The sequence below is a fragment of the Brassica napus genome, unplaced genomic scaffold (genome assembly GCF_020379485.1).
Source record: "Brassica napus cultivar Da-Ae unplaced genomic scaffold, Da-Ae ScsIHWf_146;HRSCAF=261, whole genome shotgun sequence".
Taxonomy (NCBI): Eukaryota; Viridiplantae; Streptophyta; class Magnoliopsida; order Brassicales; family Brassicaceae; genus Brassica; species Brassica napus.
Window position 1 is genome coordinate 1 of NW_026014880.1, and position 26260 is coordinate 26260.

The 26260-nt window shown below is 38.6% G+C and overlaps 1 protein-coding gene, 1 long non-coding RNA gene and 2 pseudogenes across 2 annotated transcripts; 1 reads left to right on the forward strand and 3 right to left on the reverse strand.

The window, feature by feature from the left end:
- Positions 1-483: 483 nt before the first annotated feature.
- Positions 484-1892, reverse strand: LOC125597497 (annotated as a pseudogene).
- A 14765-nt stretch (positions 1893-16657) lies between these two features.
- Positions 16658-19072, reverse strand: LOC111213476 (ureide permease 1). The gene is given in 9 exon segments (XM_048772192.1): positions 16658-17124; positions 17212-17586; positions 17664-17724; positions 17726-17785; positions 17866-18019; positions 18096-18142; positions 18144-18232; positions 18330-18597; positions 18960-19072. Coding segments are annotated over 8 exon segments (1167 nt in total). The 5' UTR covers positions 18558-18597; positions 18960-19072; the 3' UTR covers positions 16658-16971.
- Positions 19073-21294: 2222 nt separating this feature from the next.
- LOC125597499 lies at positions 21295-23432 on the reverse strand (annotated as a pseudogene).
- Positions 23433-23604: 172 nt separating this feature from the next.
- Positions 23605-24467, forward strand: LOC125597498. The gene is made up of 3 exons (XR_007331751.1): positions 23605-23710; positions 23792-24011; positions 24355-24467. It is a non-coding gene; the product is annotated as an uncharacterized LOC125597498 (long non-coding RNA).
- Positions 24468-26260: the final 1793 nt, after the last annotated feature.

The following is a 26260-nucleotide window of genomic DNA, read 5'->3' on the forward strand; positions in this document are numbered from 1 at the left end:
AATCTTGGCTTGACTCATAAATAATTACGATCAAAAAGAAGCTGATATCAAGCAAGAAAAAATAAAGAACACACTGAGACTTTGTTTACCCGGTGTTCACTGCACTTCTCGGAGTGGAGACTATACATCACCGGGAGAAGAAACGGTCTCTCAGCCAATCCACTATAAACGTTGTGATTACAGTGTACTTTCACCGGAGGTTCTCTCCTCTTCTTCCTCTCTCTCGATTACTCTAATCCGAGTTTACAACAAGTATAATAGAGGAAGAAGAACAAGCTCTGAGCTTAGATAAAACGAGAATCACATCTCTCTCTAGCTCACTCTCATCTCGTGCTCTCGCTCTCTCATCTCATCTCGAGCTCTCTCGCTCTCTCTTCTGATTCTGTTGTAACAACTCTCTCTCGTCGGAGAAGATGGCGATGATATACCCATAAGATGATGATTCCTATTGCCCTAACTCATGTGCTCCTCACGTGTATGTTATTAGCTTTGGCAAACCTTCTGCTGGACCAAGAGTCTTTCCTTCACTCTCAGCATATTCGAACCTTCTGTTTGACTTAGAAGCTTAGGAGATTGATGACATAATCCCACAGAAACGTCAGGTCCCACCATCAATTCCTCTTCCTCACAGTTTGAAAACATCTTTGCAAAGAACTCCTCTGCCTCCGACATCTTTCCTTGTTCGCATAGACACGCGATGATCGTCCTATAACACGTCTCACTAGCCCACGACAACGGTATAGTCTTTTCATCACTAAAAGACTTCATCATTATACCAAACGTCTCGGATAGCAGAATCCTATAATCTCATCGAACAGTTCCCAAGCCTCTGTTTTCTTACCGTGCTCCACCAAACTCGTAAAACCCTATTTCCGACAATATCGTTCATCTGTTCAGACATGTCCAAAACCTTGTATATCTCCATAGCTTCCTCATCTTTGCGTTGCTTGAACCAATACTCCATCAACGATACCTTATAGAGGGCCATTGCCATGTGATATACTCTCCATGGGAGTTTACTCTTCAGTTCCTCGATTATTTGGCTAGCCTTTACGTATCTCCCGCATCCAACAACGCCCCATGGACGCCACTAAAACGCAAGCTTCGTCGAGTCTTTTAGCATCAACCAAGGCTTTCGTGAGTATCAAGTATGTATCCACCCCTGGAGACAAACGTCCGTCTAGGACTATGTGACTAAAAGATCAAGAGCGTCGTCGAGACAGCCTTGGTCGCAGTGAGCTTTGATGATGAGATTGCAAGAGAGCATGTTCGGGAGTGTTTGAGACTCGTTGAAAAAGTAGTTGAACAGAGAGATGGCTTCCTCGTAACTTTTGGCGTCGCACATGGCTCCAATTACTGAATTGCAGATGAAGACAGTGTCTCTTTTGAAACGATACTTTTCAGAGACAGCGTGGTGAGAGTACTCGACGGCTTTGTCGAGGTTAGACAGCTCGAGCATTGATGTGACTCGGTAGCGCAGAGATATTGGGCGGTGATCCATGTCGATGTCGTCGCAGTTTGGATCTAGTTTCGGGAGTGACGAAGGGTTTCTTCCCAGTGGGAAAGGGATCAACGCCTTCCCCACCGGAACTGCTTTCGATAAGGTCGGGTTTTGGACAATGCGACCTGAGGAAGGACATGGTGGAAGTGTAGCATCCCTGTCCCGATCTATGAACTGGACCAGTCCAAGGTCGGACTGATCAAACGGGACAGACATGTTGGACATGTCATCTGGATAAGTTCTAATCAGATTAAGATGATACTGTATGTCCGAATATAGCAGTGAGCTTGTTGGACTAAGCTGGACGGATTCAGAGAAGGCATCTGGTCTTGTCATCCGAGATAAGTTAGTCAATGTGTGGACTGACTTGTATACGTTCTGACGGGAACTGAGACTGAGCTGAACATGAACTGATTAGCTAAGGAGAATGGCGGGATCAGTTACTGGATCAGTTACCGAGCAGTATCAGGACGGCCAGACAAGTCGGTTAAGACTGTCGGCTAAGCTGAGATGAGCTGATTCAGTAGTATCAGTCTGATTCGGACAAGGTTAGAGTTGTTGACTGGATCAGTCAGCTCTAGCTCGGTTTTCGCCTAAGTAAAACTGGCGGGAACAGTTAAAGTCTGAAAAGTGGAAAAACTCGCGCATGAAACGCCTTGGAGCGCGGGGTGTCGGTGGGTTAAGTAAATAACTGTTTGGAACAGTGATTGTCGGTGGGGTTTGTGGAGAAACCGCCCATCTGTTTTCCCTTAAGTGGGATTTCGCGGATCAGGGAAGGAATACGGGTTTTCGGAGACAGAAAACAGAGAGAGAATTACCAAAAAAGGGAGAATCGGATCGGAGAGATCGAGAAGTGAACCGGAAAGCGGAGTTAGCCGGGAAGGGGATCGGGGTCTCAGTGATTGGCCACGGGTCTGTCTGGTGTACTGCGACTCCGCCTGATCTGATCGGGAGCGGACTGGTTCTCCTAGACGGAAATACAGAGAAAAGAACCCAGAGAGAAAAGGGGATCGAGAGAGAGACTGAGTTCGCGGAAACAGACTGATCGGGTTCTAACCCAACCGTCGGAGAGCGATGGTGCCTGGGCGGCTTAGGCTGAGTCGTAAGAGGTGAGCCGCGTACTGAGCAATGGAAACCCGGCGGATCAGAAAGGGGATCTCGGTTCTACTCTGTTCTGCTCTGTTCTACTCTGCTTTACTCTGTTCTGGGACAGATAACAGAGGAAAGAAGGAGAAACCGGGACGAGAAGAGTGAGATACATGGCCGGAAAGCCGAACCGAGCAATCGATGGTGACCGCGAGTCTGGGTTAGTTGCGTACTGATCCTTGCGGACTGGGCCAAGGGTGGTACTGAAGATCTAGGAAGGCGGACCGGAGTCTGGTAGAGACCGCTGGGCTGTCGGTTCACTGTGACGTTGCCCGATCTGATCTGATTGGAGGCGTCTGGAGTTATCTGCGGTGGTTAAGATCGAGATGCAGTGGTCGCGGGGGCCTGAGTTGGGTTCGATGCCCTGATCTGATCAACCCCGATCGGATACTGTGTACGGTTTCGGTGTGATCGGTGTGCGACAGCATACGCTATCAGCCTATTCTGATGAACTGAAGGGAGGATCGGATACTGTGCTTGGAACGATCCTCGCCATGGAGAGATGTGGTACTGTCGTGATTGGATCGCTGAAGGCGATCGGGACCAGTGTCATACTGAAGGAGGATCGACTGGAATCAGGATCGAGTCTCGGATCTGTACTGGTTATGGCACTGAGCCGAGTCTTGATGGATCGGTATTGAATGGACTGAGACTCGTACTGGAACTGGATAGTTCGATGGCAGGGTAGCGTGAAGAGAACTGACTGAATGGATGGCTGGTTGGAGACCAAGCCAGCCGACTGTGTACTGACTGATCCAGGTGTGATCAGTGACTGTTTCAGGAACGCTAGCAAGGCCGGCGTACTGTCTGTTCTGGATGGTTGGTTGGAGACCAAGCCAGCCGACTGTGTAATGACTGATCCTGATGTGATCAGGACTGACTGAAGCGATGGCTGTGGAGCCGACTGTGTAATGACTGATCCTGATGTGATCAGGACTGACAGAAGCGATGGCTGTGGAGCCGACTGTGTAATGACTGATCCTGATGTGATCAGGACTGACTGAAGCGATGGCTGTGGAGCCGACTGTGTACTGACTGATCCGGGGGTGATCAGGTGACTGTTTCTGGAACGCTAATAAGGTTAGCGTACTGTCTGTTCTGGATGGCTGGTTGGATACCAAGCCGTCTCTCTTTGTTGCTTGGGTCACGTGGGGATGGTTGGCTGAGTGACTAAGGAACAAGGGATTCGGTTAAGTATCTGATCGAGCTGGCTGGATAAGACGGAGTGTTCGGATGGATTTTTCAGATAACGAAGCACTGAGGCAGTAAGGTATATGTTTATTATACTGTCTGTTGTAGTGATTCGCTAGGATGCTGGATTACTTAGCGAACACTCGGATCTGAGCTGAACCTCATGGAGGAAAACTGGATAAAAATCCTAAGTTAAGAGAAAAATTCGGATATGGCCAGTTTGGTCGAGGGAAGCGAACTGAGGACGAACCGCCGTAAGGGAAACCGGGTCTGGGCGTCACAATTGGTATCAGAGCGATTACGGTTCTAGGAAAGAGTTGGAAGGGTTATTCAAGATTTGTCTAGACCGAATGGACGCGGAAAATGCTGAGCGCGAGCATTGGAGAATTGATGGAGACTTGATCTTGGGAGTGATCAAGTCGGATTTACAGATTGTATGGGCAAATGTAAGTTAAAAGTCTAACTGTCAAGAACCAGAGATAAGATCATTGATGATGATTGGATTGGTTGAATGAAGTCTGAGTTAAGATCATTTGGAGAATGATTGGATTGCTTAAGGTGTTCAGCATTACTCGAGAAGAGTTATCCAATAAATCTACCTAAGAGTTGGAGACAACCGAGAGGTTTATTTAAGTCAATGGACCCGAATTCTGAAGTGAAGAAACGGGAAAGATTGACGAAGTGTATTCTGAAGCTTAAGGATAATAAGCTTGCTGAAGTTAGGATTGAAGCAAGTGGCTCGAGGAAGCAAGGATGCTTCGGAAAAGTTTAAGTAAGACAAGGACAATGATGTCGGATATGGAGCCAAGGAGCTGATGAGTTTTAACTCTGTATGGACAAGACGTCCATTAACTGAATTTGGAAAGAAAGCTTCAGCGGACAGATTCAAGGCAGAATAGCCGAGTGGATGAGCTGAAGGTTGTGAACGGAAACAGAGTTGGACAGGTGGTCCGAGGATTGAGATGGAATCTCAATGAACTGGCTAAGGCGATAGATGGATTGCTAAGAGATAACCTGAAAGAGTCAGGAAATCGGGAACTGAATTGGACAAGTCATCCATGGAAGAGCCTAAGGACTAATGGCTAAGGCACTGATGCTGGAATGCACTGATGCTGGAATGTGAAGTACCGAGACTTACATTCAAATGGGACGTCTGTTGAGAATGCTTAGACGGATTCTAAGATTTTCAAGGTAAAGGACAAGCTGGGTCCGGAAATTGAAACTGGAAGTTCCATGAATGGATTCGGAAAAAAAAAAAAAAAAAAAAAAAATCTGCGTAAGACTTACACATAGCAAGTGGCAAGTGTAAGCAAGTCTGGATACAAGAAAAAGGACAATGGAATTGTCAAGACTATCGAAGCTTGATTGTCTTAGTAGATTTGTGCGGTCCGAGAGTTGAGATCATCGGAACAAGAGATTGGAAGTCAAGTGTTCTTGCCAAGACTTGTTAAGTGATCAAGAAACTACTCGGAGGTACAAGATGCTATTGATGATGAGTGGTGATGATATGCCCTTAGAACTGAATGGGTTTGCTAAGGCATAACTGTACAGATACTGTCTGTTCTGGCGTCTATGGAAACCGAGAGTTTCCAAGACGTGACTGTCTGTCATCGCGTGTACTGTCCTGACGTCTGTGGGAACCGGAGTATTGCCAAGACGTAACTGTAATCGCGTCGGTGGGAACTAGATTAGTTCGCCATCGCGTGTCTGTACTGTGGTCTGCGGAAACCCCATCTGATGTCTGTGGGAGATGTACCTTCCAAGACATAACTGTACTGTTACTGGAACTCAAGGAGTTCACTACTGTGGGTTTCCGATCGCGATGAAATCACGGATGGGAACTAGTGAGAGTTTGCCATCACGTGTCTGTAGGACGTATGTCCGTTAGGTACGTATTGTATGAACTGATGTCTTTGGGAACTGCTGAGTTTCCAAGACATAACCGTGACTGAGTCAATGGGAACTAGATGAGTTTCCCATTTTGGAATTGTGAACCGGGAAGGACTGAGAGTCCGAAAGAAAAACTGTACAAGGGATCAAGTGTAGGATCCGGTAAGAAATGTCTGTAAGGATCACGAATGATCCGGGAGGTGTCCATAAAGATCAATAAAGATCTGAGAAAATCTTATGTCGATCACAAGTGGTCGAGGACTGGTTAGGATCAAGGAGTGATCCGAAGGAAACAACTGTAAGGATCAAGATGAGATCCATGCATTCTGAAAAGGTTAAGTTCCTAGTACTCGGAGTTAGGCCATGCTAAGGAACACTGGAGTGCGAGAATCAAACAGTCAAGTCAGGATTGGACTGAGACTGGTTGGAAATGAGTTCCAGAAGGACGAAACTGAGTCAATATGTGACTGTGATCGGGTAAGGTTTAAGCTGGAAAAACTTAACTAAGATGGTGAGTTAACACTTCGAGAATTGAGGTAAACTGGTCAGCACTGTTGGGAGTCTAGCGTTCTCGCCAAAGTGTGTGTCCAAACACCAAGAGATTGCTCGGAAGTAAGGACTACTATGCTTAGTGAGTTGGTGCATTGAACCGAGTCTGTTGGAATGGACTCCAAGCGTGATTGTGATCACGAAGTCTGGAACACAGAAATGGTCGAGTGACCGAAAGCCTGAGCATTGAGTCAAGGCAAGAGTGCCGTTTGATTGGGATTTATTCCAAGTGGTGGAGACTGTTCTGAATGGGTAGAACAAAGTTCTATTGCCTGCTGAACTCGAGGACGAGTTCATTCCAAGTGGGGGAGAGTTGTAGCATCCCTGTCCCGATCTATGAACTGGACCAGTCCAAGGTCGGACTGATCAAACGGGACAGACATGTTGGACATGTCATCTGGATAAGTTCTAATCAGATTAAGATGATACTGTATGTCCGAATATAGCAGTGAGCTTGTTGGACTAAGCTGGACGGATTCAGAGAAGGCATCTGGTCTTGTCATCCGAGATAAGTTAGTCAATGTGTGGACTGACTTGTATACGTTCTGACGGGAACTGAGACTGAGCTGAACATGAACTGATTAGCTAAGGAGAATGGCGGGATCAGTTACTGGATCAGTTACCGAGCAGTTTATCAGGACGGCCAGACAAGTCGGTTAAGACTGTCGGCTAAGCTGAGATGAGCTGATTCAGTAGTATCAGTCTGATTCGGACAAGGTTAGAGTTGTTGACTGGATCAGTCAGCTCTAGCTCGGTTTTCGCCTAAGTAAAACTGGCGGGAACAGTTAAAGTCCGAAAAGTGGAAAAACTCGCGCATGAAACGCCTTGGAGCGCGGGGTGTCGGTGGGTTAAGTAAATAACTGTTTGGAACAGTGATTGTCGGTGGGGTTGGTGGAGAAACCGCCCATCTGTTTCCCTTAAGTGGGATTTCGCGGATCAGGGAAGGAATACGGGTTTTCGGAGACAGAAAACAGAGAGAGAATTACCAAAAAAGGGAGAATCGGATCGGAGAGATCGAGAAGTGAACCGGAAAGCGGAGTTAGCCGGGAAGGGGATCGGGGTCTCAGTGATTGGCCACGGGTCTGTCTGGTGTACTCTGCGACTCCGCCTGATCTGATCGGGAGCGGACTGGTTCTCCTAGACGGAAATACAGAGAAAAGAACCCAGAGAGAAAAGGGGATCGAGAGAGAGACTGAGTTCGCGGAAACAGACTGATCGGTTCTAACCCAACCGTCGGAGAGCGATGGTGCCTGGGCGGCTTAGGCTGAGTCGTAAGAGGTGAGCCGCGTACTGAGCAATGGAAACCCGGCGGATCAGAAAGGGGATCTCGGTTCTACTCTGTTCTGCTCTGTTCTACTCTCTGCTTTACTCTGTTCTGGGACAGATAACAGAGGAAAGAAAGGAGAACCGGGACGAGAAGAGTGAGATACATGGCCGGAAAGCCGAACCGAGCAATCGATGGTGACCGCGAGTCTGGGTTAGTTGCGTACTGATCCTTGCGGACTGGGCCAAGGGTGGTACTGAAGATCTAGGAAGGCGGACCGGAGTCTGGTAGAGACCGCTGGGCTGTCGGTTCACTGTGACGTTGCCCGATCTGATCTGATTGGAGGCGTCTGGAGTTATCTGCGGTGGTTAAGATCGAGATGCAGTGGTCGCGGGCCTGAGTTGGGTTCGATGCCCTGATCTGATCAACCCCGATCGGATACTGTGTACGGTTTCGGTGTGATCGGTGTGCGACAGCATACGCTATCAGCCTATTCTGATGAACTGAAGGGAGGATCGGATACTGTGCTTGGAACGATCCTCGCCATGGAGAGATGTGGTACTGTCGTGATTGGATCGCTGAAGGCGATCGGGACCAGTGTCATACTGAAGGAGGATCGACTGGAATCAGGATCGAGTCTCGGGATCTGTACTGGTTATGGCACTGAGCCGAGTCTTGATGGATCGGTATTGAATGGACTGAGACTCGTACTAGAACTGGATAGTTCGATGGCAGGGTAGGCGTGAAGAGAACTGACTGAATGGATGGCTGGTTGGAGACCAAGCCAGCCGACTGTGTACTGACTGATCCAGGTGTGATCAGTGACTGTTTCAGGAACGCTAGCAAGGCCGGCGTACTGTCTGTTCTGGATGGTTGGTTGGAGACCAAGCCAGCCGACTGTGTAATGACTGATCCTGATGTGATCAGGACTGACTGAAGCGATGGCTGTGGAGCCGACTGTGTAATGACTGATCCTGATGTGATCAGGACTGACAGAAGCGATGGCTGTGGAGCCGACTGTGTAATGACTGATCCTGATGTGATCAGGACTGACTGAAGCGATGGCTGTGGAGCCGACTGTGTACTGACTGATCCGGGGGTGATCAGGTGACTGTTTCTGGAACGCTAATAAGGTTAGCGTACTGTCTGTTCTGGATGGCTGGTTGGATACCAAGCCGTCTCTCTTTGTTGCTTGGGTCACGTGGGGATGGTTGGCTGAGTGACTAAGGAACAAGGGGATTCGGTTAAGTATCTGATCGAGCTGGCTGGATAAGACGGAGTGTTCGGATGGATTTTTCAGATAACGAAGCACTGAGGCAGTAAGGTATATGTTTATTATACTGTCTGTTGTAGTGATTCGCTAGGATGCTGGATTACTTAGCGAACACTCGGATCTGAGCTGAACCTCATGGAGGAAAACTGGATAAAAATCCTAAGTTAAGAGAAAAATTCGGATATGGCCAGTTTGGTCGAGGGAAGCGAACTGAGGACGAACCGCCGTAAGGGAAACCGGGTCTGGGCGTCACAGGAAGCCCGGGAAGAAGAGTTTAGGGTTTGCTTTTTCTTTATACTGCCGCAGAATCCAAATTTAGAAAAATATTGTGTCTAATTATATATATGTATCCCATTGGGCCTCTCTTCGAAGCCTACTTACCAACTATATCGCCCGGCCCGACCCTACCCGACTATGGTAAGGTAGATATTGATCCCACCTTTTATGATCATGTTCTTCACGACTATTAATTTGATTTGGTGGATTTCTAGGTGGATGGATTATGGGAGGCGCATGTCTTAAAATATTTTTTTTGGTAAATACACTTTGGTATCTCTTTGTCAGTAGGACTCTTAAGCTAACAAAAGGTGTAATCTTGGTTTTGCATGCATCCATTCATAAAATATCTGGATTACCAACAGTAGAGAAGTATTTCAATTTGTTTGCTTTCATTCATCCCAGCTTGCTATACACTTTTATTATTTCAACATCTCAAATTGTTAAAAAAAAAAGAGAGAGAGAAAAATGAGTCATAATTATATTGCTCTTTCTCCTCCATTTTTTAATCTAACATTCTGTTTCTAAAGCTTCTACTAATACATCTTCATACAACAACTCAGAAATTAGGTCTTTGATCTGTCTTCACACCATTTTTGAGGATAACATAGGTGATTCATAACAAAAATGAAAATAAAATAATTATGAATGGCAAAGGATAATATTATGCAAAATCATGTGGTTTCTTAGGATGGCATTATTGGTCCCAAATATAAAAACAGAGGAAAAATCATTTTCTTCTACTTTAAGTATACAACTAGGTTCTGATCCGCCCTTCAAAGGACGGTATATTTTTGTTTTGATTTTTCTTTTAGAAATTTAATTTTCATATTTGTTTTTTTTTTTGTAATTATATTTTTGTTTTTTTGTGTAATCATATTTGTGTCTAAATCTTAATCAAAATTTATTTTATAAAATAATAGCAATTTAAAAGTTGACCCGTCGGCATATACTCGTTTCTTTGTAATTATATACACATATGCCCGTTTTCTTTGTAATTGTATTAGTCTATTTTAGATCTTAATCCGTGCTTCAAGTGCGGGTATAATGTTGTTTCTATTTTTTTTTTGTGTGTAAATATGTTACATTTTTCTGCAATTTGTTTTCTTATATGTTATAAAAAATTTAATTTATATGTTTGTGTATAATATTTTTTAAAAATATTAGAAAGAGATTTTGATAAATGTATTGAATTTGTAATGTTGCATAACTATACAATTGTGTTTATAGTCATTGCATACATTAATTTTGTACTTTATTCCTAAATAGTGGTTAATTATTAAAAAAAAAATAACAAAGTATAGTTACAATTTTGTTTAGCAATTAAATAGATAAAATTATATATTTTCATTAAATTTTCATGATTTGATTTCATAATATAATTATTTATATAATGTTATTATTAGATGTCCATTTAAAATTATACAATACTCAAAATCCCTTCCACTTATATCCATGGAGTGATGATTAAATAAAAAAAGCTTAGGATTAAACCACGTTTAATATTTGCTTTTATTTGCACATTTAACCATTATATTTACAATAAATTAAATATTTTTTGTAATTTTTTTTATTTACAGATTTTGTCATTATATTTAAAATTAATTAATTACAATTCTAAAACTGAAGGCGTTTTTGATAATCTGAAAATATCAATATAGTATATATTATATAAAACAATTTTAAATGTAATATTACCTTATTAAGTTTAGACAAATATCAAAAAGTCGAGAGTTCAATTTTCAAGAAATAAAATCTCATAAAATTAATGATAATTCATGGAAAAACTAATGCAAAAAAATTAAAAAGTTTAATATTTTATTTCATTTTAAAATAAATTAACAAAAACAACAGGTTAATATTTATTAACCTGCACAAATAAAAAAAATTATTATCAAATATCTATTAAATATTGGTAAGTGGCAAAAATATATACACTCAATCATGTATATCAAATTTTAACCAAAACAAATATTTAAAAAAACACATGTGAATGTAGTGAACATTATAAACACTTTGTATATTCTTCTGCTTCCTCGCGTTAAGACAAGCAAATAACGAAAATGTTGGGCCAAAAACCTTAACAGACCCTGACATTTTTATCTTAACTACAATACTTACTCAGCCACATTCCCCTAAGTGATTTTGCCACATGTCTTTTATACATCTTTTATACGATCAATTTCACAAAATAAATACGACATGGCTACTGAAATTGATGGCATGGCTTCCGGAAAATATGACATAAATAATTTCATTTAATGTTGATTTATATTTTTGGCAAACTTATTAGAATATGATAATAATTCATATATTATATTTAATATTGATATTTCTTTTTGGTAAACTTTTTAAAATATGGTAATAGTTCATACATCATCTATAAAATAAATATATTCATATGTAACATTTCAAATTTCGAAATATTATTACTTTGTATACTTATACAATTTGTATTAATAAACCTTTCAAAAATATCTATAATTTTTTAAAAATTTAAATATCTAATCGTAAGATCATTAGTCTTATGTATCTATAAATTTTATAAATATTGTTTAGATTAAATATTTGATAATTATACATTTTTATATTATTTATATTAGTTTTATACAAATTGATTTAATATATATCAAATCTAAATTAAATATTAGCAAGAAAATAGTAAAATCTATAATATTAATATAATTCATTTTTAAATATAAATTAGATTTTAAAAAAATTAGTGCACAGGATGCAGGAAACACCTACTTAAAATTATAAACAAAGCAATTCTTGCGCTCCAACGTCTAGCCTATCAGAACCGTCTACGTCAATAAACGAAAAAGGCAAGCATACGGTCTAGATGCATCCACGTCATCATCATCGTCACAAAAATCTCAGAACCAGTAAAAATCAAAATTTTAAAAATTAATCAGGCTCGAAGAAATCGTCGACATCCCATGGAGTTGCATCGAAATCTTCATTCAAATTGAACGAGAAATCCTCCGGTTCGTTCTGGTTCGGAACGGTTTCTGGATTTTGATTCCATCCATAAACAACGGCTCCAGAGGAAACTCGGAATCCCAGAAATACTCGCCGGCGAGAAACAGCTCCGGCAACGAATACGGATCCGGGAACAAACCGGCGACGTTAGGCATTCTGAGTCAGGTGTATTCACTACTGCTTCTAGTGTGATGTGAAAGTAATGGACCTTCCTCGATAGCTCTGTAGTCTGCAATGCATTTTGGTAAATGATAAAGTTATGTTGTGGGACTTGGCATATAGGCATTTCTCAGTTATCACTCTCAGGCTTTATTCACTGTTTCTTGTGATCTGAACTTGATGTTGACGAGGATCATGCACGTTGGTGTCTGCCGCTTGATTTGCCATGGTGTTAGGAATGGATTTGAGGATCTGAGCAAGACAGATTGGTTGGGGTATATATATAGTCTGGAGATGGAATGGAGAGAGCTGGGATGCGTTTCATCAGAGTGAGTAATTATGGTGTCTTGAAGAGCCTTCGATATCATTGTGAGAGAGGGATTTAGAGAGTTAGACGACGGCCGTTCGTTGGGAGGAGTAATAATAAGTTTTAATTGTTGGAGTCTCAGTTGTTAACCGGAGAAGATGGGAAGACGCTATGGTTGGGCGGCGCTGTATCGTGGGATTTTTAGGTTAGAGGAAGAGGAAATTATATGAGATGTTGGCTTACAAATGAATCTGTAAAACAAATAGGCCATCTACTATAAATAAAAGGAACTAAATTGGAGGCTTCTCAGTCTTGCTACATAGGATAAAATAGGCCAAATGAGTAAAGATTTGTTTTAATGTTATTGGGTAACGATGGTGTTGGTGTGCTGGGTCAAACGATTAGTAGTAGTAGTATTATTATTATGGTTGTTAGTCAATGGGCTCGATATTATTATTATGGTTGTTAGTAATGATTGGTCACGAATATTTTATCCTATGCGGCAGGACTGAGAAGCCTCCAATTTAGTTCATCTATACTATTAAAGCAAAATTCTATTTTAAAATTTAGGATTCTACCCTTAGATTTTCATCATATTTACAATAATAGAGATATCCTATATTTATGGTAACAAATAAATTTTCTTTACAAACCAAAACATAACCATAAATGCTAATTAACGATTAACATTTAATTTCGGTAAAACTTTATCATACCCATAACAATTCTTTTTTCGACCAGATTTTTTCTTGTTTTGAATAATTATATATTTCTAATCATATGAAGTATACTTAATTTTGCGGGTAATAAATAAATTAAACTAATATAATTTATTTATGAGATACAAATGAATTGATGTGTTTTTTGTAGTGTATTTTCCTAATTCTGAGAAATAACAAAATCATAAAATTTCCTTTTTACAATTTTATAGTTGAGTTTTATATGGTTGAAACAAATATATGCATCTAAGTAAATAAGTAAATAAATAATCACTAAAAGTTAAAATCTGCAAATAAAAAAAAATCTGCAAAGAATAATATTAGAATATGTAATGAGAAATATCTTTCATTGTTGCAACTTATATAGTAGTGTTTTTATATAATTGGAACAATATATGAATCTAAATAATTTAATAAATATTATCTTTAAAAATAAAATGTGCAAAAATATATTAAATTATGTAATGAGAAAATATCTTTAGTATATAAATATAATACTTTAGAATAAATTAAAATTAATACTATATTTTTCTAAAAATTAACTTCTTAAAAATAATTTCATAAATATAAATATATTTTTTTATAGCATATCTAATATCTATAATTATAACATAAACAATCAATAAATTTAATGTATATAGTTATCATATATAAAAACACTTAATCTTATAATTAAAAAAAGTCTTATAATTAAAAAATTTGTAGAATTTTTAAAAAAAATTAATCCCGCACTTTTTAAAGCGTGGGTCAAAATCTAGTTTTATTTATAGTAGATGATTTTTTTGTTATCCTAGTTCTGTTTGGAGTAGTAATTAATCACTCCAATCATATCCGAACTATACCTATTCATATAGTCGGCATATAAAAATAACTTGGATAATTAGGGACAATAACATAATAAAATATTCCGTTCGATCTCTGAAACTTTCTTTTTGTTAGAAAGATCCACGAGCTCTACTCTTTGTAAATATGTCTTTCACAGTTTCAGATTGAGTTTAGCCTTAATCACTAATGAAATAACAAGACATTCAAGATTAGTACAAATGGCAAAACAAGGTCTGGGTACTAAAACGTAGTAAAGCCAAGGGTTTGGATTTGAAACATAATAGAGCTGCTCAACAAAACATTCTATATGAGGGAGACGAACAAAAACTTTGCAACTTTAAATCAAAACCATGATCGAATATCATACCATTTGATGTTTGCCAAGAACTGAAACTAAGAATAGTTTATTGAAACTACCGCTTTATTAAACAATTAAATCTAAAAGCAACAATAAGTCAATTAAAAAAGAACAAAAACAAAAAAAATGGAACAAAAGCCTTTTTCACACCGGTGAGAGGTATGGTTCGCTATCGGGATTCACAGCGGCAGCGGTGGTGTTGGACTCGGAGCAAAAGTAGGCAATGATTTGTAGATAAAGCTGGAAAGATTTAGCAAGTTTTGATATAAACTCCTTGTTGCATCCTTAAGAAACAGACATATTGTTTCCAGTTCTGGTTCCACATCCGGATTTATGTAAATATACATGATTGATTTGGTTACGTAAGGTTTGGATGATTGGTCTATTTATAACAAACACTTCGTCATCCTAGGTTTAAATACACTAATACCATCTGGACTGTATTCATATACTCGGCATATAAAATCATACGGATAATTACGAATATATCATATTTACTATTTTAAATTTGAAAATATGTTTTTTTCGTTTTTTTTGAGATTATCTTATCTTGTAGTATATGATAAGATAATTCTACCCTAATTTTTTTTATATTTTACAATACATAAAGTAAAATTCGAAAAATAATAAGTATTAATACTACTATTAGATAAGAGAAAAATACAAAAATAGCACTAAATCAAGTTTATGTTCCCAAACTAGCACTCAAGGTCAAAAGTCACAAAAATAGCACTTAATGTTTTATCAAAAGTCACAAACTTAGGGTTTAGAATTAAAGGGTGGGGTTTAGGATTTAGGGTTTAGGGTTTAGAGTTTAGGGTTTAGGGTTTAGATTTTAGAGTTTAGGGTTTAGGGTTTAGGGTTTAGGGTTTAGAGTTTAGGGTTTAGGGTTTAGGGTTTAGGGTTTAGAGTTTAGGGTTTAGGGTTTAGAGTTTAGGGTTTAGAGTTTAGAGCTGAGAAATGAGGTTTTGGGATAAGATTTCAAATTTTGAAATAAAAAAATTAAAATTTTCAAAGGATAAACATAAAAAAGTGCTATTTTGGTCATTTTAGTTTTTGAGTGCTATTTTTGTGATATAAACTTAGAAATGTGCTATTTTGGAGATTTGCCCTATATTTATCTTCAACAATCTCCAAAATAGCACCTTTCTAAGTTTATATCACAAAAATAGCACTCAAAAACTAAATGACCAAAATAGCACATTTCTAAGTTTATCCTTTGAAAATTTTAATTTTTTTTATTTTTCAAATTTGAAATCTTATCTCCAAAACCTCATTTCTCAACTCTAAACCCTAAACTCTAAACCCTAAACCCTAAACTCTAAACCCTAACCCTAAAATCTAAACCCTAAACCCTAAAATCTAAACCCTAAACCCTAAACTCTAAACCGTAAACCCTAAATCCTAAACCCCACCCTTTAACTCTAAACCCTAAGTTTGTGACTTTTGATAAAACATTAAGTGCTATTTTTGTGACTAACATTAAGTGCTATTTTTGTGACTTTTGACCTTGAGTGCTAGTTTGGAAACATATTTAGTGCTATTTTTGTTTTTTTCTCATAAATATAAGCTTATGATAAATTTTAGCAATTTAACATTTTAAAATCGAAAATGATAAAATTGAATATTAAAATATTATTTAAAATAATTATAATTTTATAAATTAAAACTTTTGTTAAAATCATTTTATAAAAAATTGATTTTATTTTAAAACATATAAAATATTCTCTAACTCTTTCTTTTTTGGTTCACTCTGATGAACAATCAGAGCATAGAGAGAAGTAGCCAGTGCCGTGGAACAGAAGTCTTGGTACACTGAACTTCTCAGCAGCTCCAGTAGCCCACTGAAAGAACATGTCCGCGAAGACAGTTCGGTCGCATTGTCTGGAGGAGCTTCACAAGCTGGTCTTTGAAGTCGAGAAAGAATTATAAGGATCATGTAGTGTCTATCATCAATGTTGTTTGAGGTGAAGAAATCAGCGTTTTCACATCGTTCTGGTAACCCGAGCTGCACATAAGGGGAATCCAAGAATAGAATTCAGGTCTTGAATGTGCCAGTGGGTTTTTGTAGGATCATGGAGTTGAGAGGCGTGGTGAGGATTGTGGATTTAGATCCTCTTCTTGAGGAAACCTTAGCCATATCTAGAGTTGGTATCATGAGCGATGAAAGGGGAGAACATAACATGGAGCTTATGAGGAGCACTACCCATTATCAAGAACATAACAACGTCTAAAAATAATCATATCAAATACTATGTTTAAGGTCCATGTTATATCAAACATGTAAACATAAAATTGATGTTGAAAGATAACTAAGAGGAAAGAAACCATCTTAACACTTTTGAACATGCTACAGCCATTAGTGAAGGTACTTAATATTCTTTTAGGGCTCTTCTCCATCCTTAAAAGGACAGTTTCAAGAGCTAATTTCATGGACTAAAATCATGACAAGTTCATGAACTAAAACTGTGTTCCTTTTAGTTTTAGCAGTTGAAATTGTAGATGTTTTCTATGTGAACTCCTTTCTCAAATCATATTCTATGTCCTGATGAGGCCATAAGAACTGCAACTGCGACAATGAACATGAAGAGCATACTAATAAGAAGAACATATGTTCTTCTCGATGATCTTCTGTATTCTCCAAACAGCAATATCCCCCAAAACGTACTCACAAGTGGAAGTGCCTGAAACCCATCAAAAGATAAGTTTGTTTGCTTATTTTTTTCACTCTTAAACCACTGAACAGAGAATAATATTTATGAAGTCTAAACCTGAACAGCGTCTGCAGCTGCATAGCCTGCGGCTTGACCACCCATGAACTGAAGACCATTACCAAATCCACAGAGAAATCCAGCCAAGAAAGACCATCCTCTACCGTTCCAGTCATTTAGGTAAGCCTTGAAAGAAGATCTTGGGAGACCAAGTACAGGCCAATAGAGAAATCTGATGTTTAGTATCAGAGCAATCACAAATGCAGAGATTGAGAAGTAGAAGAAAGCGGTGTACACGCTGAGTTTTGGAACCCCATGTTTCAATGTGTGCCACTGATCGTTTGTAGCTAAGTTGAATGCAGGAGAGAACATGGAGAAACAGATACCGGCAAAGAAAGTTATTGCCAGTCCAATTATTGTGCTTTTCCCAAAGACCTATCAATGCAAATCTTGATTTTTTCAAGAAACTAATAGCCATATGATTGTACCTAAAAATGAAAATATTGTTTCACCTTTATAGCTCTCTGTTTCTCAAGCTCTATAAGAAAAGCTGCAGTCCCTTCTTTTGCTTCTCTTCCCTAACCCGCTGTTTGCATGATTTGTCTCTATTTGGAAAGAAGAAGTAGTCTCTAAACTGAAACAAGATCAAGATTAGTTTAAAACATAACACAAACCAGACCAAAAATAAAGAACTAGTTGTGAATGTTGTTCAACCTATTGAAGTTTTGGAGTTTGGATTTGTTATCAGCTGCATTTGACTTATGAACAGCAGAGCCGAAACAAACTGCTATCAAGAAACAAGCGGCGCCCGGGAAAAGGATCTCAGCTCTGTTGATTCTATCATCCAAGAAATAGTTCAAAGTTGTGCCTATTCAAAAACAAAACAAAATGTTGATGAGAAGAAAGAATCAGTTTAAAGTAGTTTAAAAGAAACAAGAGTTTACCAATAACTACAGTGATACTAGATGTGACGACTTCAGTGACTGATAAAAACAAAAGCCCAAGCATATTGTGTCGCTAAGTTTCCAAGGCTAAGAACTATTCCTCCAGCCATTGCAAACATCACAGACTGCCAATTATCCTATTATCAAAAAAAAAATATGCATTTTAACAAATACTAATCCAACAAATTTTTAATGAGATGTATGTATATATGTCTATATGGATATGTAACTGACTTGAGAAAGCTGTGTAATGAAATTTGGTCTGCTTGGACCTATTTGGCCTAGTGTGAACGCTATGATCACTGCAGCCAACAGATTTGTGATTGTGTAGTCAAGATAAGTGTGTTGAGGAAGCCGGCCACGTCTTTCAGTTAGAGTCATTATTGCTGGCCATGTCCCTAAGAAGAGAAGAGCCAAGAGCATACAAGCGATTGCTCCTCCTTTGCTCTCGATCATATACATCTTTTCACTCTCTATGCATACTATAAAATCACAAAAACTGCTGCAAGAAGAAGATTGTAAGGTTAGTAGAGTTCACGGAAGGTTCCAAGAACAGAACACCAAGACACAAGCTGATACAAGAAGATATAAATAAAACTCAAACCTCTCTGTTCACCAAATTTCACTACTTTCTTGATCTAAAGCAAACACTCTTCACTATTCTTGTGTGAACATAAACAATATTAAGATCCATCAAATTCAAAGTGAGGGTTGTAGTTCTATCAAAGATCTATGAAAATCTCAGGAAAACTGACAATATACATACAAGAGAGAGAAAATCTTTTGGATTACTAGAGAAGCAATAAGAAGAGAGACCAAAAAGAAAAAGATCTTTGACTAGTGGATTTCTTGAAATAAATTTACCTTTTTGAAGCTTTTGTCCTTAAGTTTGATTTGCTCAAAAAAAGTCCTTAAGTTTGATGTATAACAACAACAGATGATAACCAGAGAACAGAGAGAGGACAAGAAAGAAAAAGTTGCAAGTTTTAGTTTAATTATTTGCTTATAGAGTCCCATTTGATTGGAAGATTCAGAATTTGCTTGCGGCTGTGATACTACTGGCAGGCCCATTTGATAGAGACATCTCCTTTTCTATTTATTTTAAATAATATAATTTTGTAGAAAATTGATCATTCTTGATTTGCGTTCAGATTAGATTTTTTTTTTTTTTTTTGTTTTTTTGCCAGTTCCGTCACAGTCAACGACTGACATAATCATATCTTCATTCGGAAAAGCATGCTGACTACTAAATCATTCAGAAATCAAAAACTAAGAAAACAGAACAAGCCAAATATACATAACAAATGTGCTAACTAGCATGAGCCTCACGTTGCAACCTTAGCTAAGTCCCCTTTTAGGCTCTATCTTGTATCTACTCATTTATCTGCTAATTTACTTGGATATACACTTTTGATTATATTTCAGTCCTGAATTAGTAATACTGACATGCAGGGCCGTTCCTAGAATATTTAAGACCAGAAGCAAAAAAAACAAAATGTGGCTGGAACTGTACCAACTTATGGACGAACCTGTGATCTGAAGAAGGTGAGATGAGTGCGCGTTGCCACTAAACTAAAGAAGAAATATAGATTATGTGGCCGAAAAGCCGCAAGCAATTGCTTTATTCGCTTGATGCCAGGGCCGGCTCTGGTCAAGAATCCGTCCGCAACCTAACCTGGATAGATCAGAATCACCAGATCCGACCACGTTAATCAACGGGTCATCCGCTCCGTTTACGCTATTCGGACTCACGGTTCTCCAGCCAGCTTCAATCATTTTCCTCATGGCTTCATCTCTTGTCTCCAATTCATCCGGCGGAGTCTTCCCCCCAGAAGTACAGATGAATCAAGATAGTGCTCGAAGGGCTAGATGATGCGTCATGTTTCCTCCGGCGCTATCTCCGGCGAAGAACACGTTCTTGAAGTCGGCGTGGTTGTTTATCTAATGATCTGGTCCAGACTTAGTGATATGAGCGAACACCCACTTCAGAGCATCCCACGAGTCTTCGTACGGGATCGGAATCGGAAACTCCGGCGCACGACGGTAGTCCACTGACACCGCTAAGCAGTTTCGGCGGCGACGGTTGAAGTGAGGAAAGTGTGATAAAGTCGGTGAGAATGCTGTTTCGACGACGAAGCCACCACCGTGGAAGTATATGCGGATGGAGAGGTTTTTCTCCGGTGAGTAGACTGAGTCTTTGGAAAAGACGCCGTTTTGTGGATCTAGAGACGGTGGGACAGTTGTTTCTCTCTAACATACGCTCTATGCGGCCATTCTTGGACTACAAGTAAACTTTTATAAATAAGTGATTCAAGTTTCGTTTGATATAATACTTACTTTAGAATAGGTTTGGTTGAAACCGAATGAGTGTATATATATGGGTGCAAGTGTGCAACAGCTTATTCAAATATGTGGGATGCAAATAATTGGACTAAATGATTTCATCTGGATCACTAGATGTGACTTGTGAGAAACAGTTTTTCCTAATGATTATGTGGAGGAGAATAACTCAGGCGCACAAGAGAAGTCTTTAAATATTTGTCACTCATCACTGTAAGTTCAAATGAGGTCACCATCAGAGTATCAGTTAACAAAGCCCTTTCTTGATTTATTTGGGAGATACGAATTCCTTTTACATTCCTTGTAAACTAAGGCTACTCCAGTTTGTAAATTTTATCGAACTATATGAGTTCCAGTCATAGCTTGTAACGGGTACTTCTTAAGTATAATACGAGATGTTAAAAAAATTATCATTAACAAGTCCTGGCGAGTATATTGTTCGAAAGAACGTGCATGATTCCTTTGGCTATATAACAAGCCTCAAATTCACCACTTTTCTCGGATCACATCACTTACATTCGGCATCGCAACACGGGGCATATGTTTTCATTATGTGGACTAATTTATCATTGATTTAACTGAAGTTATGAATCTCTCTCATAAGTAACTCAGAATAATATAAATCATGAATTATTTGAACTTTAAAGCATTGAAATTTGAGTTACGTCGTACAGTGTTATGACTAATTTACAACTTTAAGTTATATTTGAACTTATGCATACACGCAATGTTATTCAGATAAAGCTATAAGTAGAACGAGAAAACTATAATGTACTTTAGAAATATACCAATATTTTCCAACTTGATTAGAAAATAAAATAAACGCAACATTCGATTATTGATATTCACAACGAGCCCTCAAACGTATAGTAAAACTATATAAGAAAATGTCATCATTTCCGGTGACCACGGCGACCAGAAGACGCCATGAGAATGGCCACTGCCGCCACAAACATGAGCAACATGCTAACGAGAAGTACATAAGTTCTTCTGGACGATCTCCAATACTCTCCAAACAAATTATACCCCAAAATGTGCTCACAAGAGGTAGTGCCTAATAAAACCAAAACAAATGACACTCATATACTCAAAATCAAACCAGTATGAACAAAACTAAACCAAGAGATCAAAAACTAACTTGGACAGAGTCTGCAGCCGCGTATCCAGCAGCTTGACCTCCCAAAAACTGCAACCATTACCAACCCACACAAGAAGCCAAAAAAACAGCCCAACTTCTACCTTTAGAGTCTTTACATATTTCTTAAGCGATGATCTCGCTAAGCCTGCCATAGGCCGGTAAAGAAAGATGAGGTTTAGAATCAGAGCGATGAGAAAACCCGCGATGGAGAAGTAGAAGAAGGCCGTGTAGACAACAAGCTTAGGCACGCCTTTTGGCAATGTGCTCCATTGACCGTTTGTTGCCAAGTTGAATGCAGGAGAGAACAAAGAGAGGCAGGTTCCAGCGAAGAGCGTTAAAAAGAGTCAGATCATTGTGCTCTTTCCAAAGACCTGCCAATGAGAAGTTTTTTTCTTAACACCAACCAAGAATATACTCTCCTTTTGTTATGCAATCTTGCATAACAAGTTTCGAACTTTGAGTTCAAGGTTTCGAGTTTTTTTTTTTCTCTTTGGTCAATGTGACTGAACCTTGATTGCTCTTTTGTTCTCTAGCTCTACAAAGAATCCTGCCGTCCCCGCTTTCGCTTTTTCTACTGGTGCTCATGAGACTCGAGATCAGTTTTCCTCTGTTAAGGGTAAGGACAAACCTAAGAATAGATCATAAGATCATCACAAAGTTTCTCAATCTTATAAAATATATAATAGGGTTTACCTTTTTCAGGGTTGTCCTCACCTTTTTTAATGGAAGAATAGAAATCCCTGTGAAATTTTTAAATCTTTAAGTTAACATGTTACTCTTGTAACATCCTACAGCCCTATTAGAATACAATACTTCGGAACTACTTTAGCATCTTCTTACCCTTCCCTGTGTATCCCAGCTTTATACTCGCTAGGTAAAGACTCTAGTTTAGCTTTGACATCAGTTGCATTAGAATAGTGAACAGCAGCGCCAAGGAAGACAGCGATCAAGAAGCAACCTACTCCCGGGAAAAGAACCTCCGCTCTGTTTATCTTGTCGTCCAAGAATAATTCAACGTGGTTCCTATAGAACTCACCGTGACATGCAAAAAAACCAAAAACAACATCAGTGCTTGATTCATAACGTTGAGATATTATTAACCTTTCCGTTTGTTGTCTGAAAATATTATATCAAAAATTATAAATATTTCACATCTATAAAATGATTTTTTTTATTCTTAATTTGATTTCAACACCTTTCACTTTTATTCTTAACTGGAGAGATCCGCGTTTCGCGCGGAGTTTTTGACTTTGTATATGTATATTATATATGAGATGTGTTTGGAGTTGAATAGTATAAAGGAGGTTAAGGCCGGGGGTGCTTCGAGCATCATTATTCGGATTTGTTACGAGGGTTTCTTAAATTAATTGTGATTTTAAAAAAAGAAAATTACCTTTTAATAGAAGAAACGCCGCTTGATTATGGGAAATAGAGACGTCGCTTATGGGACACGCTTCAAAGTCTGCTCTCTCTCTCATCTCTCCTCTCCTCTCATCTCCTTCTTCGCCGGTGTAAAGTCTAAAGAAGAAGACCGACGGTTCACGAATCCTGATCCTTCGACCTCAATTTCGTTTTACTATCTTTGTACTGAGTTTTTTGCGTTCCTATTGGTATAGATTTGAAACGCAAGAGAAGCCTGACATTCGTGGACGTTTGATCATCATCAGAACCATTTGCCACAAGCCCAAACCAGACCATGTGAGTTGATTTCGTCTCTCCCTCCTCTGTAATTCTCAGATTTTGAATGATGAATTGATTCTCTTCTGCAGCGATTGATGCCAAGACCTCTGAGTTTGCATCTGGGTTTCTGGGCTTAAGCTCAAACCAATCGTCATTGTTTTATTCTCACCAATCGCCATTGTTCAGGGTTTTGTTCTTCTGGTTGAACACTATGAAGAAAGTTGAAATTTTTATTGTCTCTGCTCATACACTGCTTTATTTTCTGGTGGTAAGTTCAAACTCTAATCTTTTCGATCATTAAACGTTTCTGAGCTTCTTCTAAAGTTTACTTATTCATTTGATTCGTGTGAAGTCTGCTGATCCACAAACGTGTCCTGCGGAGTCGGGAGCGAAGTGTAGCGGTTCTGGTGATTGGGAAGGAGAGTTCTTCCCTGAGATCCCTCACATTAAGTATGAGGTAAGCAGTGAAACTATAGAGTAAGTACTAGTTTATCTGCATGTGTAGTAGATTGATTTGGTTGTTAACGACTTGTTACAGAGACTTAAGAGCAGTAACCCACTTTCTTACAAGTGGTATAGCGCAGAAGAGGAGATTCTTGGCAGTAACCCACTTGCTTACAAGTGGTATAACCCACTTGGTTCATCTCTTCTTCTTCTTTGGTGATGTTTATAGTGTGTCAATGCTACTTGTAGCTTCCCCACTCCCATTTTTAATGCAAGACGTGGCTCACGTCTCAACTTGACTTGAAAGGATAAAGGTTTGTGTATTTATCTTGATATGCTCTCTTGCATGTGAGGATCATTTTTGTCTCCATCTCATTCTTATACTTGTCTGTGAATCTGTTTTCTATTCCTCTGAGAAAGAGCCTGTTGATGTGCTGCTAAACTTTGATTAGGGTTTAGTTTATGCGTGCTGGTTAAGACTTAGTTATGACATTTAGGTTAATGTGGACTTGCATTATTCTTACCGGGTAGACATAAAGGTTTGGTTTTTATGGAAACACAACAAAGGTGCAATAGCATGAACTAGACAAGTCTAAGTAGGCTCATTGTGTTTTAAACAACTTGGGATTCTCATATGTTCTGTGTTTCTTTCAACAGGCAATCTGCAGAAGATGTCAGAGATGATGGATTCATTTGAGAACCAGTTGTGAATATGGAGGTCCAAGCTGAGTTCATGGAGAACGCCATGGCTGGTTCAACATCATTGTCCACTCCCGAAGGCGATGTCAACCACCTGATGCAGCAGGTAACTGATGACTATGGTCTTGAAGTTTTTTTTTTCTAATCTTTGTTTTTAAGTTTTTTATTTAAATCTATGTTTAAAATGTTATATTTTATAATATTTTATTTAATAAATAAATTTTTTTTTAATTAAACAATGTTAACATTTTTTTTTTAAGAACCCCTAAATAAGAGACTCCCATTGGAACACAAAGATTATGGTGTCTCTAAAGTAGGTTTCTTAAATAACTTTTAACACTTAAAAGTATTAAAAAAAATTAAGAGACCCTAAATGGATTTTTGGGATAATGATGCTCTTATATCCTACTAACATATCTCATATTACACTATTGAATGTTGTAGAGCTTCGATGTTTTTGTATGTGTTTTCCACAACGGATTTACAGACACAGCTACTTGATTTGTTGTTCATGTGATGCCGGATATTGAAGGGCCCATCATTTTGTCGTTAACGCTATAAGTAATGGTTTAGCATTTGTTTGGGCCTTTGTTTTGATAGCAGAAGAACGTGGACTTTAAGGTATTTAAAAATGGCAGTGAGAGTGTGTATTTGGTTGTTCTTGATGCTATCAGTATCACACGTAGAAAATTGTGAAAATTTTATTCATGTGTTAGACTGGATTAATAATTGAACGTATGTTACATGGGGAAGAGAGAATATTGATTTGGAAAACCATGTTCATATACTGGTCATACAAATCTATTTCTGAATAGTCTAAAACAGGGATGAGATCACCAACGTACTGTTCGGGAATGTACTGTCTGCTAGTGGAGTAAATAAACATCGTAAATAAGCTTCAATATCTCCAAGGAGTTCCACTTGTGCCACTGTGTTCTGGTATTTATGGATTTTTCCACTAAAGGTTATCCTTAGTCCCTTCATTCTCAAAAGCAAAACAAAGGAAATTCTAGTTTCCTGCCTATACTAAAATAGAAAGATGGTCCTGGTTACCAATTGTTGAACATTTTCTTCTCTAATTTCAGAAGGTAAGCTGCATATGCGTAGTTGATTTCTTGAGCTATGCATGAATGTAGTTATCTAAACTTTATGTTAGATTCTGATTGCCATTTTATGTCTCGCTCTAGTTTAGTTATGAGAAGATATGCCATGGGTTTGTAACTTTTTAAACATCAAATCGTAAGACATATCGTTTGTTAAATTGGGGATAAATTATCTATAATTTCATCAGTATATCAGATTTTGCATTTGGCTCAGTATTAGTTGGTCTTCTCTCTCTCTCTAAAAACCCTCTGTCTTCTCTCTAGCACATCTCAGATCTGAATCGTGTTTCCGGCTCTCCAAGCCACCGTCGGCCAGGTTTGTTTGTTTATTTGTTTCTTTCGTTTTGTAGTTTTTTCTTCTAGTCTCTCGGTTGTTTAGTTGGCTTTGTTTTTGTTCTTTCAGTTTTAGATCTAAATCTTAAATCCATTCGTTGAGCTTTTGGTTTTGGTTGGTGCTGATTAAGGAGTCTTTGAACATGCATGGATCTTTGTATCTGGTGTTTTTGGACCTGGTTCTTCCCCCACCGTTTTTTGGTAACCTCTTCTCAACTGTTTTCTCTGTTCGTTTGCGATTTCACTGTTTATGTGGTCTCGAACTGTTGTTTGTGATTGGTGGGTTCAGAAGGATGCTTAATCGTTAGAAGGTGTTTGCAAAATTAGGCCTCTGTGGTTTTGCTTGCAGGTAAGATATCCGGTTCGTCTCGAAGGTTTTTGGGGCTTTGGCTCCTTATCATCAGTTCGTCGAAGGCGTCAGGTTTACC